The sequence below is a fragment of the Trichosurus vulpecula genome, chromosome 6 (genome assembly GCF_011100635.1).
Source record: "Trichosurus vulpecula isolate mTriVul1 chromosome 6, mTriVul1.pri, whole genome shotgun sequence".
Taxonomy (NCBI): Eukaryota; Metazoa; Chordata; class Mammalia; order Diprotodontia; family Phalangeridae; genus Trichosurus; species Trichosurus vulpecula.
Genome location: NC_050578.1, coordinates 4,145,581 through 4,163,046, shown reverse-complemented (window position 1 = coordinate 4,163,046; position 17,466 = coordinate 4,145,581). Strand labels below are relative to the sequence as shown.

The window sequence follows — 17,466 nt, the reverse complement described above, 5'->3', positions numbered from 1 at the left end:
CCAGCAGGTCTCCGTCGGAGGCAGGATCGCTAAGTGAAACCAGAGTCAGGTTTTAAAGACACTTCCTGGGGAAGCTCAGAGGGAACAGAACATGGGCACTCACATGCTGACAAGAGGGTTGGGGGTTCTCCTCCAGTCCCTCTAAACCCCTTCTGAAAAGGAGAGGTGAGTGAGAGCTGGACATCAAGGCCAGGAGCTGCTCCGTGGGCCCAGCGTGGCCATAGAGAAACAAAAGCAAGGCTGATCACCCTGACCACCCCTGGTTAAGAGGCCACACCCTCTCCAGGGGGGACGTTGGTCTGACAGGTTATACCAAGCAGTTGGCAAGAAGATGGCCACTGGCAAAGACCTGGAAAGTGCAGCGATGCCCATCAATTGGCGGATGGCTGAACAAGTTGCGGTATATGATTGTGATGGAATAACTGTGCTATAAGGAATGCTGAGCAGGTGGATTTCAGAAAAGCCTGCAAAGAAGTAAGTCTTGAACAGATGCTGAGTGAAGCGAGCAGAACCAAGAGAACACTGTACACAGTAACAGCCACAGTGTGTGAAGATCAACTTGGATAGATTCGGTTCTTCCCAACAATGCAAGGATCCAAGACAATTCCAAAGGATTCATGATAGAAAATGCTGGCCACATCCAAAGAGAAGATGGACGGAGCCTGAATGCAGATCAAAAAATACTATTTTCATTTTCTTTATCTTGTAGGTTTTCCTTTTGTTCTGTTTCTTCTTATAGAACATGCCTAATATGGAAATATGTTTTACATGACGGCACATACAGAACGTATCAAATTGCTTACTGTCTTAGGGAAGGGAGAGATAAATGGGGAAAATTTGGAATTCAAAATCTTATTTAAAAAATGATGTTAAATTGTCTTTACACACAACTGGCAAAAATAAAATGCTATTTAAAAGAAAAAAATAAGAAGATGTCCCCTGAAATTCTGGGTCCCAGGAGGGGCTTGCCAATTAGACTGGGGGTCCCAAGGCAGGAGTTCCAGGAATGAAAAAAGGGTAACATCAACCAAAGACCAAATCAGACCCCGAGTTCAGAACTTAAGACCAAGAAACTTATATTCAGCTAAGTCCCAACCAAGAGGCTCAAGGCCAGAACCTGAAACTGGGAGATGAGATGAAGCGCAAGAATGGAATCGAGATTTTTTTAAACCTAAGTTAAGAGTAAGAGAAAAAGGTCAAACAAGGAAAGGCAAGAGCTAAAGGTGGTCAGGCTGAAACAACCCAGGCAAGCTGATGCTCTTTCTGCCAGACTCAGCCACCCTGAGAAGAGCTGGCCAAGGGACAAAGCCTTTGGCTACAGAGCCAAAAGCTCCTCTAAACTGCCCGAAACAACCCGGATGAGCTGATGCCCTTTCTGCCAGAGACTCGGCCACCCTGAGAGAAGAGCTGGCCAAGGTGGGAGCAGCCAGGACAGAGCCTTGGAGTCCCCCACAGCTACAGAGCCAAAAGCTCCTCTAAACTGCCCGAAACAACCCGGATGAGCTGACGCCCTTTCTGCCAGAGACTCGGCCACCCCGAGAAAAGAGCTGGCCAAGGTGGGAGCAGCCAGGACAGAGCCTTGGAGTCCCCCACAGCTACAGAGCCAAAAGCTCCTCTAAACTGCCCAACACCAAGAGACAGTGCAGGTGCTCCCTGCAGACAACCACAAACCCCAAGGCCTAAGAACGGCTGCCTCCAAGGCTACTGGGCTTCCTGTTCCCTGGGCCATCCACTGTCCCAACACTTTTTATAGTTCTTTTCTTTTTAAATAAAAGGATGACCTAAGCAAAGAACCTCAGAAGAAAAGCCCAACAGCCAAGCCAGCACATTCTAAAACCTTGGCCCAAGAGATCCTTCTCAGAATGGTTTAAGCCCGTTAGGCCTGCGACAGACAGGTGTGTCAGATAGGAGCCAATGGATGGAGGGGCGGGCCAGAGGGCAAGCCTCCTCAGACTAGGACATGATGCTGCACAAAGGCCCTTCCTCTCACTCCTTCTCCTAAGTGCTCCAGACAGAAAGGCAGCAGCGATGAGCAGACTGACCAGAGCCCACAGGCCAGTCCAAGAAAGGGCCAAACCAATTCCCACGCTCCTCACCGAGGACTCCTTCCTAGCTAAACCACATTGGAATTAGTAAAAAACCTCATTCGCATTTTCACAGGAGACAACGGGAAAGGAACGACCAAACAACCTGCGTGTTATGTGCTTCCCAGAGGAATGGGATCCGGCCCACGCACCTGGATTTCATCATGCATGAATCGGTGGTGGATCTCTCGCCGAGACTTAATCCCCATGCCTGCATGGTAGGTCCCACAGGTCAAGTTCAGCTTCTGGAGCACTGCAGTCACTTGTTCAGAGATCTTTCTAGTAGGGCAATAGATGATAGTGGGGCCTTCAAATTCCCAGGATGATCTGAAATAAAGGGAGGAAAAAATATATAAATAGGGGACAGACAGACACACAGATAGACATGGAGACACGTACACACACACACACACGAAGACACTTTGGCGAGGGAGGGCAAGGGAGACCAAAGAACTATTCGCACCAAAAATAATTTTCATTTTAGCCAAGGAAATGAAATGACAGCCTCCATTCTTGCTCAACCAAGAAGCGAAGCTAACCCAAGTCACAGACGTGCCTGCTCTGGGTTTCCCACTCGCACCACTAAGGCTGATGAGTGAGGAAGGTGCAGAGGGCAGGTAGCCAGAGGAGCAGAAGAGCCCAGAGGACACACAGGACGACGGAAGGGAGAAGTGCCAGCTGTGAAGGCCCACACCCCAGGCCTGCAGCCCGCTGCTGTAGGATCCAGGAATGCTCACTCCTTTCTGACCTATAAATGAAATGAAGACTCTTCTCCAAGGTCCCTGTGACCCTAACTCTAGGCACCACTAAGAATGCTTTGTTGAATGAGTTAGTCAGAGGGGTCCTGGCCTCTGGGCGTTGTTCCATGGCAAGCTCAGACCCTTTTTCCTTAGTGGAGAAGAGCCCTCAGCCCAAGGCCGACTCAAGCCCAGCTTGAGCATGAAGTGATACTTTCCCCGGAGCTTCCCTGGAAGCCAGAGGAGCAAAAGGCCCATAGAGTATCAGAAATCAGGCAACTTAGAGGACGCTGGCCACCAGGGCAAGTCAGTAGTTTGCTGTTGGTGTTTGTCGTTCGTTCCCAAGAGAACCAGGACATCAGGGAGGTGGTGCCATGACATGCAAGTGAATTAGATTTAAGTGAGGCCAGGCTGTGCAAGATCACCAGACTCACTTTCTCCTCCACAGCCATCTGGGTCCAGTAACCAGACATAGATCAGACCACTGGAGATGGTCCAGGGTGCAGTGGGAGCTGAGGTCTTTAACAGGTCTCAGTTTGACTGAGGCAGTGCCCATTCAGTGATTAAGGCTAGGTAAGAAATGAGGCAGAGAATGGCCTCTTTTATCTAGTCAAAAAAAAAAATCAACCTGAGAGGGGAAGGACCAAATAGAAGAGCTGGGAGACGGCCCCCTCTTGTCATCGCATGACTAGGCATGTGGCTCCACAGCACCCCAAAGGAATCGCTGATGAGTGGCTTCATGCCCCACCCCCCTTACCAGAGACAGCTCTGTGGAGGGACTGGGCAGGACAAACTCTTAAGGTACCAAAAGCTTGTCTACCAGCATGGTTGCATAACCAACAAGCCAATTGCTACTCACCCTGTCTTTTTCACAAGAAACCTGTCCAGGTCCTGAAGGATATTGCCCGTCTTCCGCCCAACATCCAAGTACAGGTTGGGCCGGTCAAAGCTGGTGCAGGTGACCTGAGGGCTCCGCAGGTTGAGGCAGCGCACAATGTCTGCTCGGATGGAGGAGCTCGCTGTCGCCGTCAGCGCCAGCACAGGCACCTGAGGGGAAACACAGATGGGACCCAGATCCAGCCATCTGCCCACCTGGCGACAAGGCCAGGAGGAAGGCCAGGACTAGGAATGTGAAGCGGGGGCCACCAACAAAGAAAATGAAAAAGAGAAAAGAGGAGGGGAGGAGCCAGGACAGAGCCTTGGGGTCCCCCACAGGTGCACTCAGAATGACAGCAGACAGTCAGGAGCAAAAGAGGAGTGTCATGAACCCAGGGGAGAGCAAGTGGAGGTGAGGGGTCAGTGATGCCAAATGCAGCAGAGAGGTCAAGAAGAGTGAGGTCATGACATCCGACACTTATCTGCCCAGGGTACAACTCAAGACCCATTTCCTACGTGCCTTTCATGAGAATGGAGGCCAGCGTCTCCCCCCCCCCCCCCACAATTTGCTTGCCTTGTGAGTGGCAGCTGATGGTGGGCCAATAACTGGCTTCCACCCTTGTGATTAAGTTAAAATCCACAGTATGCCTGCCTGTTTGACCAGCATCAGGCTCAAAGGCCGAACTCCCCAGTGACCAGAGACAATTCCTGAGAAAGGATTAAGGGCCAGAGGGAAGTTAATCCCCTCCCTGCCTCCTGCCCCCCATCAGGCCCACCTTCCACAGACATACCCTTCCTTCCATCCCTGAGGCTGAGAGTGGCTTACCATAGGCAGAGTGGTCTTCAAGGAACCCAAGCTTCGGAAGGAATTTCTGAAGTCATGCCCCCACTCTGACACACAGTGGGCCTCGTCCACAGCAATCAAGGTGATCCCTAGGGAGAGGGAGAAACTCCCCGGTGAGGGAACCTTGGCATACAGCAGGCCAGCCCTCAATACTCACCCAGTGTCTCGGTGACGCAGTGCCACAGTTGGAATAGAGAGACAGTTCAAGCCCAAGTCATTTCAGATGAAGCTAAGTCACTACTTAGCTTCTACTTAGCAGAGGAGAGGAAAACCAAAGGAGACACCAAAGTGAACCACTGGACGGCCCCCCTTCCTCCCTCCAGGACGCAGCTTTCATCCCTTCAGGCTCTGGAAGCCTCCAGCCTCCCACTCTGCACACACCATCCTGGCCTTAAATTCTAGCCTGATGGCGATGCTGCAGGCAGCTGGACTGGCTATCACAAGGCAGGTGATATCACAAGGTTGGCCCCATGTACCACCACAGGGCCCAGTGGGATCTGCCTCCAGAGGCACCAGGCCGGTCTGAGAAACCGTCCCTGGTGGGACACAGGGCCAGGAGCTGGAGAGCACCTGCAGAGCAGGCAGGGAGGAGCCGCTACTGGACTGCCACCCGATACAGACTCCAGATAATTCGGAACAGAGGCCTCATGGTGCTTGTCCATGAAACTGCCCAAGTGACCCTGGTAATGAGAAGAGGGCTGGATCTGGAGTTGGAGCACCTGCGTTCAAATCTCGCCTCTGACTGATCCTCTTCAGGCCTGTTTCATCATCTGTAAATGCAGAGGTCCCTTGGGCCTCTCTCTGATCTAGATCAAAGAGCCTATAAAATCATTTTCTTACCAGAAGTAGGGATAATTGTAACTTTACACTTCAGTGAGTTAACACACAGCCAGACATGGCAGCCGTGCTCTTTCCCCAAACATGCGCCACCCATCATATCCCCACAGCTGAACGCCCAGAGATGGACAGACAGCCTACTATCCTGACAGCCAGGAAGGAGCCTGGGGTCCTCCTGAACAGGGCAGGCACTCCAGGCAGAGGCCCAGAGAGGATCTACCCCACCCCAGGGGCGCCTTCCCATGGTTCACAATTTCCTACTTATCTGGAACATAGCTGGCTTCTACACATGGGTTTGCAGGTTGCCTCCCTTCCTAGCCTGGAAGTTCCTTGAGGGCAGAGCCTGTCTTTTGTTTCTTTCTGTGTCCTTGGTGCTGAGCACAGTAGGAGCTATTTAATCAACAGTTCCTGTCTGACAGATGGCATCTCTTACACCTCAGGTCTTTCCTAACAGCCTCAACAGTGCCCTCCGAAAGGTGAACCCTCAACCTGGGGAAGCTCAGAGGCAGCCAGGACCCAGGCAAGAACTGCCTCAACAAGTGGTCACCCAGCCACTGCCAGAGGAGGCCGGCCACAAACCTGCTCAAAGCCCTCTAGCTCAGACCCTTTCCAGCCCGAGCTTTCACCTTCCCATTCTGCCTTTGCCCATGAGGACGTAACCTCCTGAGGGGCACAGACTTCCTATTGTATGCCAGCGCTTAAAGCATCATGGGCCCTTACAAAATGCTTCACCTAATCTTTAAGTCTCATAAATGCTCATCCACTCAAACCTTAACACATTTCTGCAGACTTTTTTTTTTTTTTTTGCTATTTCTGCTATAAACAGTTGGGGGAACTTCAACAATTGAATATACTATTAAAATTGTAAATTAGTGAAATGTTGGAGCGCGACCCATGGAACATTCTGAATGCATTCATTTCCACAGCACGAATGCTTCCCAAATCACTTCCCTAGGCTCCACTCTTGTACAACATCAAGCACTCACTGAAAACATTTTACAAACTTCCTCAATGCACAAATCCCAGGGTCTCCCACTAGTCATGTGCATAAAGCGATCACTTAAACAAGAACCCAGAAGATGAAATCACAGATCTTGAGAGACTCTGAACCACTGAAGTGGGGAGATAAGTTACAGCCAGAAAACCATCACTGAGCCAGGAGCAGCCAGTGGGGTGACAGGGCCCTGGCAGAAGTGGGGCAGCCAAGGTCCCGCAGTCTCCGTGTTCTCCTCTATAAAATGGGAATGAGAAGAACCTTTGCCCAATGGGCCTCCTGCAGGCCTCATGAGCCCACCAGCACCACAGAACCACGTGCCCTGCTGGGCAGACCTCTCTGTCAGCATCTAGAATTCCTCTGGCAAGCAATGGCAGGACAACAAGCATGGAGACATCTGTACCTGGAAATACAGGACTGCACTATGTCTCTGCTGCTGTGGCCAGTGTGACCCTGGGCTAACTGTTCAGCCGCTTTCAGTGAGTGGGCTGGACTAGCCAACAGCTGAGGATCCTGATCTAAGACCAAATGATCACAGAAAAAAATCAACAGACAGAAATTTTATAAAGTCTGGAAAATACAGCGTTTGGTTGCCTGCCATTCATCAGCCTACTTAAGTATGGAAACTAACAAGAGGGAGACTTGACCAAGAAGGTCTGCTGGAAACTTGACCCGAAATAACCCAAAAATGGGGGGAAAAAGAAAAAACTACAGGCTCGAAAAGAGCCTCCTGAGACGTTGGCTTTCGAACAACTTTCTCCAAGCAAAGAAATCCCCTTTTCAGCAACGTGGTGGTTCTCTCAGCATTTGGTTTTCATTGTGAGGTGCTCCTGAGAACTATTACCTGAGTATCGCTGCCACCTGGACTCCCAACCAGAGAGTCCTGACCTTTGAGGCCCCAGAGGCACCTTGTCACACACACAGGAACGTCAGCCAGCTCTGCCACTTACCCAGGTCAGCATTGAGCCGCGTTAGCAGGGCCAAATTTCCCATGCAGAATTCTGGGGTGATGTATACAACCCTGTACTCTCCCCTGTGACAGAAGAGAGGAAGGGAGAGTGAGAAGCTGGCAGGCTGAGCGCCAAGGCAGCAGCCAAGCGCTGAGGCAGGGACTGAGCTGCAAGGCAGCAGCCAAGCGCCAAGGCAGTGGCCGAGCGCTGAGGCATTCGCCTCACCAGATCAGCTGTAATCACCGTGTTGGATTTATTAAGGTACCATTGCTAACTGCATCCCTCTCTCTCAATGCTCCTTGCCAGAAAAATCTCACTGAGAATTTGAGAATCGCTGCCCCCTTGGGCTGCTGCTATAGCTCCTTGTCTGAGGAGCGACAGAAAGGAAGTGGCAAAGCCCACTAGGCCAGGGAGTCACCTCCTAGGCCTCGCAGCAGAGCCATGGGGGGTGGGAGGGTCTAAGGTTGGCTGACACTCAGGGGCCTTGGTCAGCCTGCAGAACAGAAGCTAGGCAGAGTCAGCCAAGGTTGAACTGACCATGCTCAGAAAAAAAGCCATGCCCTTAGGAGATGCCCCATGGACCACACAGATCCACCAGGCGGTCTTGTTGCTTTTCCCTTCTCAGTGGGCACGGGAAGGGGATGGGGAGGGAGAGAATCTGGAACTGAAAACAAAGTTAAATGTAAAAAAAAAAATCCAAACCAAAATAAGGTCCCCCACAAATAGTGATGTGGACAGCCACCACAGGAAGCCAGGCAGGTAATACACTTCACCCCCCAGGGGAACCAAGAACCAAGGAGCCAAGGAGGAACCAGGAGAGAGCTGGATACCTGCCACAAGGGAAGAAATCAGAGGTCACGAGATAACAGCCTTCGCCTTCTAGGTCCCAGAGCTGCTTCTCTCTATAGCAAGTCATTAAAGGGAGGTGACCAAATAGCAGCCCTGGCCTTGCCCCCAGCATGACCCAGCCCAAGGGTACAGCTGGTCAGGCTCAGGGAGGGTCACGATGAAGAAGCCAGCCCAGGGCTAAGGCCTGGGCTCTAAGCAAGGGTCAAAGCCAGGCCTCATCGCACTCTACATGACCCAAGTTTTTCAAACAAGAGGACTTATTAACAGAAAACAGACTACTTACGCTTTGACACAATCGATGACATTTTCTGACTGGGATGATCCGAGGAAACAAGCTTTAATGTTGGACATGCTGAAAGAAGAAAATTCCAAGTTCAAGGATGTTCTCAGGGGGCTCCTTCCTTTGGAGGGGCTCCAAGAGAGAAAATGGAACCAGTGACTTGTGAACTGCTCATTCACTCTCTCAATCGGACATTCCCCACGGGCTTTTCCTGGACTGGTCACTGTGTGAGGTGCTGGGCCTACCGAGACAGAGGGGCACACAATAGGCACAGCGCTAAGAAAGAAGATGACGTTCTCCAGAGGGACAGAATACTAACAATCGGGGCCAATGGGGAAGGTCAGGAAAGAAATCAGAGCAGAGGGGTTAGGCTGGGAGACATAAAAAGATTCTCAGCGATTGCAGGGAGGATGGAGGCATTCTATGGATAGGACAGCCTGGTCTCGTGCATGGAGACAGGAGATGGAATGGGGGTGAGATGCAGGAAGAGGCCAGCAGTCCCATCTGGATGAAACCCATGGACTGAGAGAGTCACTGAGAGCAAGGCCACCTAAGGCGCTAAAGGCCAAGGTGAGAAATTTGTATTTTATGAAAGACGTAATCAGGAGGCACTGGAAATCTGTAGTCAGGGGAGTCACATGGTTAGAGCTATGTCTTGGGAAGATTGGACCCCAGAGAGGGGTCACTTGGACAAAAACATCAATCACTAAGCTCTTACAATAAACCAAAAGAGAGAAGTGAAGAAGAATTTCAGCAGTGTGGGTGAGAAGGAGGGAGCCAAGAGAAGAGGCCCTCTGGACGTGGGGGTAAGGAAGACGCAAGAATCAAGGATGACCGCATGGTCACAAGCCTGGACGACGGAGAAGACAGCCCATACTTTGGAGGGGAGGCAGCTTTAGGGGGCAACAAGATTCATTCCACTTTGAACCTGCAGCAACTGAGGCACTGAGAGGACACCTATCTGGAGACAGACTGGATGGGGGCTCAGAAGAGGACCGAAGGCTGGAGCGATGATGTGGAAGCAAGTGAGCTCACCAGGCAAGCCACTATAGAGACAACAGGAAACAGGCTAAGACTCAGGGACAGCACAAAGCAGTCTAAGGACTAAGGACCGTCTCAGGCCACGGAAGGGAGAGGAGCTGGCAGTCGACAGTGTCCAAAGCTACAGAACGCCATGGAGGATCAGGAGGCCTGAGACCAAGCAGCCGGGCATCAGTGCTCAGCCTCAGAAAGAGCAGTTTCAGGGAAGTGAGGAGGTCAGGAGGTCAACTTGCAAGGAGCTGGCTGGTTTTTGGTTTTGTTTTGTTTTTTCATCTTACACTTGAGCCTCCCAGCCCCCCCTTCCCAAAAAAGTCCTCTGAGCTACAAGACAGACCAAAAAAGGTGGGGAGGGAGGGTGCTTAATTAAGCACAATTATAACCATTCTAAAAAGAATGCATTCTTAAGATGCTAAAAATAAAATAAGTTTTGAAATGAACTCCAGTCTAACAGAGCAGAAGAGACGGTGTGTGAAGGCAGGGGCTGCTTTGCCTCTGATTCTGCATGTGCAGCACCCTGTCCAAGGCCTGGAGGCCAGGATGGGGTAGTAACGTTTCCTGCCCAAATCACCCAAGAGGAAGGCAAGAAGCAAGTTGGCAGATGGCCCATGCTACATCCTTCCTGGGTCTCCAACTGCCTCTGCTCCCAGCTATGTCCCCAAGACACAAAGGAACATGAACATACATTCTCCTCAGATGGGCTGTGACAGAAAGAACGCAGAGCCACTTACCCAGGATGACACGTTCCTCTTTCAAAGACGTCCTACAGAGAACACTCACTTACTCTCTATCTAACTAACATCCAAAGGAAAAGGCCAATGAGAAAGAAGAAAACCTGCACAGACAGTTCTTAAAACACATCTGACACATGATGAGGACAAATACAATTCCTTAAAGATGCCTAAGATGCAGGGCTTGGGGAAGCACAGAGACCCAGTTCCACACCAGAACGGTCATGCTGCCATCAACAGGGAGCAATGCCCTTTCTGAAAGGTCTGGCCAGAGCAGACTTAAGGGACAACTGTAATGGCAAGTAGGGTGGGACTAGCAGCCCTCCTGTGTGCTGGCGTTATTGGCCTTACACTGTTGTTACAACAATTCACTCCATTTAGAGGCTTCATCCCTGGAAGAAAACAGAACTCCAGAAGGGCAGTGAGACAAGGCCACTGACTGCCAAACGCCGACTTACTTGAGCTGAAGTACTTGGTCTTCCATCAGAGAGATGAGAGGAGAGACGATGATGCCAATTCCGCCAAGGAACACGGGAGGAAACTGGAAGCACAGACTCTTGCCGTACCCTTCCAATGAAAAGGCCACCACAAGACAGAGAGGACAAGAAGAGATAACATGGAATGCTTTTCCAGCAGCATCACCAACCCCAGACGTAGCACTCCCTATACCAGGGCTAGGGGAGCCTCTTCACAGGTGCCTGGGCCTTCCGTTCCCCTTCCCCCACCATGGTCTGTCTCTGGGCATTCATGTCTAAAGACTCAATAAAGGAGGAGCTCTTAGCACACTGCAGTTTCAATTTAAAACATAACTCTAATACAGAGACACTGTTAGCATGACATACCGGTAGCCATAACGACAAGATTATCTCTTCTTTCTTCTAAAACAGAATGGATCACTTTCCACTGCATCCTTTTGAGGGAGGAAAACATGGGGAAAGCAGATACTAATTAAGTGATAGGAAAGCTCAGGGAACCACGTAATACCCAGGTCACTCCCCATCATTCCCACATCTGGCTTCAAAGGTCCCTGATGAGCCTGTCTAATAACAGCCCAAGCACAATTCACTGTCAGCAGACTTTCTCATTAAAGCATCTTTTTATTTGATTGACATGGAGTAAAAACTTGATTCAAGACAACTGGACGTCCAACAGAAGACAAGGAGAGCTTAGGGAAGAAGGCCTGAGGAGCCGGAGGCACGGGTGACAATTGGCATGCCTGGGACAGGAACAGGGGGGAGCAGAAAGGCTTCCATCTGCTCCCAGAGAATTCACAGAGGGACCGCCTCCTCGGGATCATTCCCCAAAGGGAAAGATTTAGTCCAGCAGAATACTCGATACCTAACCTCAGGTTAAACTTTGTGCATTTTGGAGTTGAGAAGCACAGAGAAGTATAAGAAATAAGTGTATTTGACAAGAAACCTCTGAGCATGCTCTAAGGTGACGACGGGAAGGGCAGCCAGACAGGATGGACGAAGTCAAAGCTAGAGCAAAGTGGAGCTGCTGCTCCCTGAGCCCAAAGGCACAGGGCAGGACCCGCTCTCTGACCTGCCCTCGCTCCGAGTACCCATACCACAGAGTCCCTACACCCCGAAGCATGGCCATGGTTAGTGTGTTCTTCCCAACAGCAGGCCCTCTCTCCAATGTCTACAGTCACTCACACACACGAGTGGGTGTGTGTGTGTGTGTGTGTGTGTGTGTGTGTGTCTTGTTCATGTCGGGGAGGGGGGTATACTGGCTTAGGATGACAGAACTCAGCCCATCAAATCCAAGGCCCTCAATTTACCCACGGGGGTAAAAGCAGATGGCTAGCAAGTGTCTGAAGTGAATCTGAACTCGGGTCTTCCTGACTCCAAGCCCGATGATCGAGCCACTACTCCAAGCTGCCTCTGCCGCAGACACTCATAGACATTTGCTGAACACAAACAGGAACTGAAATTATTCCTCTCTTTAAATTAGTATCTGTAAATGCCCCATCTTCTTACTAGCAATAACCTCAATTTCCAAAATCCAACATGCCAGAAAGCACCTCCGGGAGGGCAGCAGCCCTAGGAAATGAGCCACATTCTGGCTTTATGCCTTTCTCTCTGCATTTGTCCTCATTCATTGCGGTAAGCAACAAGATACTCACGGTTTAAAGCTGGAATGTCCAAAGTAGGTCTTCAGACAAAGGATTTGCTCAGCCGTAGGTGTCGGTAACGAGGGGTCTTAAAACGAAATATTTGAGTTTAAGTTCAAATAGAAGAATATTTTAAGGTAAGAGGAGGAAACGTAACTTTTAACCTTTTTTCAAAACGGAAAGAAAAATCTGGTCTCTGCTTCAAATCCCCCCTCCCTCTGGACCTTCTACCCTTCCCAAGGGGCAGCCAGATGACTTCACGGGATGCTGTTTGGATCACACAACTCTGATCCAATGCCTTCGCGTCAAAGTTACAATGTCCCACTGACCGTCCACTCTCCAGGCCCCGACCCCCACCACAAACCTTCTGCTGCAGCTTCGGTCATCATCTAGGACCCTCCCAGCCCCCAAGGGGGACCTCTGGCCAAACCCTCAAGGTTTCCTTGCCACCCCTATCCAGAGCCAGACAATGGCCCAGTGTGGCCCAGTATGGACACAGGTCCATACTTGCTGCTTGACACTTAATGATGCTTCCTCCTCCCGCTAGGTAATAAAGCCTAGGCCCTGGTGGATGAGCCAGCATAATCCTTCCATTCTGGTGGAGGAAGAAGCCAGAAGAACCCAGAGAGTTCAGAGGGATGCCAAGGTCAGAAGCAGAGAGGAGCCTCACACCTACCAGCTACTCTATCTTTCCCTCCGGGTGGCTTGTCACCCAACTTGACAAGAAGCTCCTTGAGGTGAGGGCAACACCTGGGATTCACTGGATCCCCCCTGACCTCCCACTGCTCAGCACAGAGCAGACGCACACTTTGCCAAGTGACTCAAGAATCAACAGGCGCTTCCAGAGGCCTGGTTCCCAGCCAGGCCTACAAAGAGGCGACCAGTGCCTGTGGGAGGGGCTGCCCCACTCTCCTTTATGGGAGGTCCAGAAGGGCATGGCTCTGACCAAGCATCCCAGGTCTCATACAGCCCATACATGAAAAGAGAATCTGACGGGCCTTGTGGATTTTGTCCCCCTACCCCCTTGGTTCATGTGCGCCATCAGCCCAATGAACTGAATTAGGGAAGGCTTCTCCATGAGAATCCCAAGATGTCAAAACTGCCACAGACCTGAGAAGTACCTAGTGTGATTCCTTTACAGATGAAGGACCAGGGTCCCAGAGAGGGGTAGCAACTGCCCCCAGGTCACACACAGAGAAAGAGGGGAGAGCTGGAAGTCAAAGCCAGCTCCCAGGACGGCGGGGCAGCCCTGCTCCCCACATGCCTAGTGTGAAAACAAGTTCGTGCCCCATTCCATCCCGTCAACGTCTGAAATCACAAAGTCCTGGAAAACAAAGCCATCTCACTCCATCTCCACAACACAGGCAATATGGCTGAGAAATGGGCATGAAGCCTCTCCTTTGACTGAGATCAGGAAGACAACTAGGCAAGACAGAATGCTGGGTCATGCCTTGAGCGCCATGCTCTGAATGCCTGCAGTCAGGGTGGCCTTGGAGAAAGATGCAGAATAAAGGCCGAAGGTCCCACTCCAGGCTGGAAGACAGCTGCCCTGTACCCTATCCCTAAAAAGGAGACAACATCGGTACTGCCTGGCTCACAAGGCAGCTGCACAAAGTGGGGTCCGACCCTCCAAGCACTACAGAAGGTGGGCTCTCCTGTTCCCCCTCCATACCCACCTTTTTGTTTTAGATAAAAGTTCTCCTTAATGTAGGCTGAGTAAGTTTTACCTCAGGAGGGCCTTCCATCCACCTCTGAAACCACGAGAGAAGACTTAAGGAGGCACACACACACACATGCACACACGCACACGTGTGCACGTGCACACACACACATGTACACACGTGCACACATATACACATGCACACACACACACTCGCGTGCGCGCGCACACACACACACACACACACAAACACACACAATCCAGAGAAGATGTCAACAGTGACAAGCCCACTCTCCTTACCCCATTCATCTTCCTCTTCTTCAATAGTTTCCTCGTCCCCCTCTTCAGCAGGGGCCCCAGCCTTGCCGTCTGTTTCTGGCAGCTCTGACACATTCTGCTTCAACTTGTCACAATCCAAGTCTTCTAAAGACTGAAGAAAGAAAAGCAAACCAACCCCACGGCCCCCTCAGAGGGAGGCTGCTCCAAGACGGTGCACGAGCTGGCCCGATCCCAAGGAGCCAGGGGCTGCCCTAAAATCACAGGCTTCCCAGCCCCCGAGAAGAACGTAAGAATCCCTGAGAAGGGAGTTAACATACAATTTGGCTTCTAGGCCCACACTCTGCTTTTGATGAAACTTGGCAAAAACGCTGAGTGCCCCAATTTGTTTTTTAAATAAGCCTCAAAGAAGGGCAAATTTTAGAGGAAGTGCTGGAATGAGAACAGAGATGAAGAGGAGATGCGGCATCTCCTACGCCAGCTGCTCTAGGGGGGGAGGGCCCTCTTGGGACCCTCTGTGAGGCAGATGTAATCAAATGCCCTTCACAACAGTGTCCGCCACTTTTCTACTGCAATGTCAGAAGCCAGAACCTACTTTAAGCATTTGCATTTCCAGGTCTTCATCACTTTCGATAACATCAGAAACATCATGAGCGTCTGTCACAGAAATCAGGTCCTAGGGGTGAAAAACAAACGATTCTGTGATCTGAATTGAGAACATTCTTTCTTTTCTCTGCAAAACCCATTTACTGTTAGTTCTGGTTTGGGGGGCAATCGAGATGAAGTGACACAGGGTCACACAGCTAGTAAGTGTCTGAGGCAGTACTTGAACCCAGGTCCTCCTGACTCCAGGACCCATGCTCTCTCCATTGTGCCCCATCACAGCCCCAAAACTCATTTACTACTGACTCCACTTACGAAAAAAAAGATTTATACGGGGTCTTGTTTCTTAACATAAGTGTCGGTGGAATGGTAAGAAACTGATTCATTCATTCAATCAACACACATTAAGCACCTACTATACGCCATCACAGTGCCAGGCACCCAAATAGAAATGGATCTGAATGAGCGATTTCACCAAAATGGGAAAACCCATCTGAGAAAATGCCCTCCATCAAGGACCATGAAGACAGCTCTGCATGCTGTAACCTGAGACCACTGCTGCGGGCAACGAAAAGGAAGCAAATGGTTGATCACCAGCCCTCGATCCCAGAGCCGCCGAGCGCCAGAGACAGACACAAAACCAGATCCTTCTGACTTTCAGAGGAGTTCCCTCCAGGCCAGGCTGCTGTTCACTGAGGACCCAGTGACAGAAAGCAAAGTCCGCTTCCACGCTCCGAGTTACAGTGGGCCATCTCCACATGACGAGCTTGATAGCTCTGGTGTTAAAAACTGGGGAAGCATGAACCCTGGAACTGCCCTGCGATCACTGGACAAAGGCACGTTGCCTAGTTCTGACTTAGCTTCCCATAAGCTACAGTAAGGATCATCGCCCATTTCTCCACCCCTACCCACATAACCATGAATGGCCCACAAACTTCTATTCCTCTTGTCCATGTGTTGCCTGTCATCTCCCTCATCAGACTGTGAGCCCAATGCCTGGCACACAGTAAAAGCTTAATGTTCACTGACTGACTGAATAAACCTGGGGTACATAAGTAAGGATATTCACAATACATGCAAAGTCAATACAGAGTAATTTTGAAGGTGAATGGGAAATACAAAGTGGTAAGATTCTGATCCTAACCCAGATATGAGAAGAGGAAAGCCAGAAAGGCTGCCATTCCTTCTACTGAGACAAATGGCTTTTCCTCATCAAAAAGCAATCGGTATGGTAGGATCCTGTATTCCCTACACCTTTAAAACACCTCAAATGCCTTTTGCTCATGACAATTGCCAAAGCCTGCCCATTTCCTTCTAATAACGTAAAAGAGGTGCATGTACATGCACACATATCCAATGGTTCTTCACCTGTTTGGGCTACAGACCCCTTTGGGACGCCAGGGAAGCCTAGGGACCTTTTCTTAGAGTAATGAAGTAAATGTTAAGTTTCCACTGGGAGGTACTGAAAACAATGATGTCATTTTTTTCCATTCAAGCTCAGGGACCCCTAAAATCCTTCCTTGAGCATCTCCCATGAATGCCGGATCAAGAACAGCCTCTGCCCTGGTAGAATGGAAGCTCCCAAAGAGAAGGGGCCCCCAGCCACCAGCAACTTCGAATTTTCTGCTTCAGATATGGGGTAAAAAAGAGAGCAAACTGACTCAGAGCCTGAGGCTAAATTTATTTTCTTTGGGTCTGAGGAGTCATGGATTTGGAGTCTGAGGACCAGGGTTCAAATCCTGGCCCTGCTACTCACCTTAACTTCTCATCTGTAAAACTGGAGGGGTAGGGGTGGATATGATGGCCTCTCAGGCCCCTCCCAGCTCTAATATCTGAGCCTCTGGCTACCTCATTTCTGTATTTCTAGCTCCAGCACGTGGCGCAGGGCTGAGCCCACAACTACTCACTAAGCACCTGCTGGCCTATGGGCTAATACTTACTGAACCTCTTCATCAAGTCCTGTAGCAATGCCATCCGTATCACTCCCTGCTATCGCTCAACACCTTCCCTCTTGGACACCTTAAACTAACCTCTCACAACTCTTAAAGACAACCTGCCAGAATCACATCAGAAGAAGGACAGAAAGGACTGAAAAACGGCCATTGAAAATAACGGTTTTACAACAGGTGGTTTTTACAGTTTTTTAGTGTCAATAAATAATTATACCCTAGGGAGTCATTAGTCATTTGAAAAGCTGTCCTTAAACAAGAAACATCTGGATAAGCGGAGTGGTCGGAACTCTTTATCCAAAGATGAAGGCTCCCTGAGAACTGTTCTTGAAATTCTGGCAAGAGAAAAGTTTGAAAATAGAAAAGAAGCAAATGCAACTCGATATGACGAAGAGTACCTATCACTGCAGTTACCAAACACTCAGAATACTTGCTGAACTCTGAATTCTTAATAGAGAACAAGTGAAAATGGAGTACAAATGACCTAGACAATGTCTATTGATTCTCCAAACCACTAAAAATAATAACAGAAAAAATACTGGGCCGGGAGGGGGCGGGGAGGAGACAGAAGCTCCAGGAATTTAAAAAAAAAAAAAAAGGACTTCTGGAGGAAAAAACGGAAAATCAGATGAGATTTTTTTC

General features: G+C 50.0%; 1 protein-coding gene across 2 annotated transcripts in view; it reads right to left on the bottom strand.

The window, feature by feature from the left end:
• The window catches only part of WRN (WRN RecQ like helicase), a 79,985-nt gene that overhangs the window by 35,678 nt on the left and 26,841 nt on the right, over nucleotides 1-17,466 (bottom strand). For both annotated transcript variants that reach the window (XM_036765126.1, XM_036765127.1), the window contains exons 10-19: nucleotides 14,868-14,948; nucleotides 14,297-14,426; nucleotides 12,349-12,424; nucleotides 11,063-11,130; nucleotides 10,679-10,787; nucleotides 8,455-8,523; nucleotides 7,323-7,405; nucleotides 4,524-4,630; nucleotides 3,681-3,868; nucleotides 2,237-2,411 (exon numbers count right to left, since the gene is read on the bottom strand). In XM_036765126.1, the coding sequence (XP_036621021.1) occupies nucleotides 2,237-2,411; nucleotides 3,681-3,868; nucleotides 4,524-4,630; nucleotides 7,323-7,405; nucleotides 8,455-8,523; nucleotides 10,679-10,787; nucleotides 11,063-11,130; nucleotides 12,349-12,424; nucleotides 14,297-14,426; nucleotides 14,868-14,948 (1,086 nt within the window). The remainder of the gene's footprint in view (nucleotides 1-2,236; nucleotides 2,412-3,680; nucleotides 3,869-4,523; nucleotides 4,631-7,322; nucleotides 7,406-8,454; nucleotides 8,524-10,678; nucleotides 10,788-11,062; nucleotides 11,131-12,348; nucleotides 12,425-14,296; nucleotides 14,427-14,867; nucleotides 14,949-17,466) is intronic.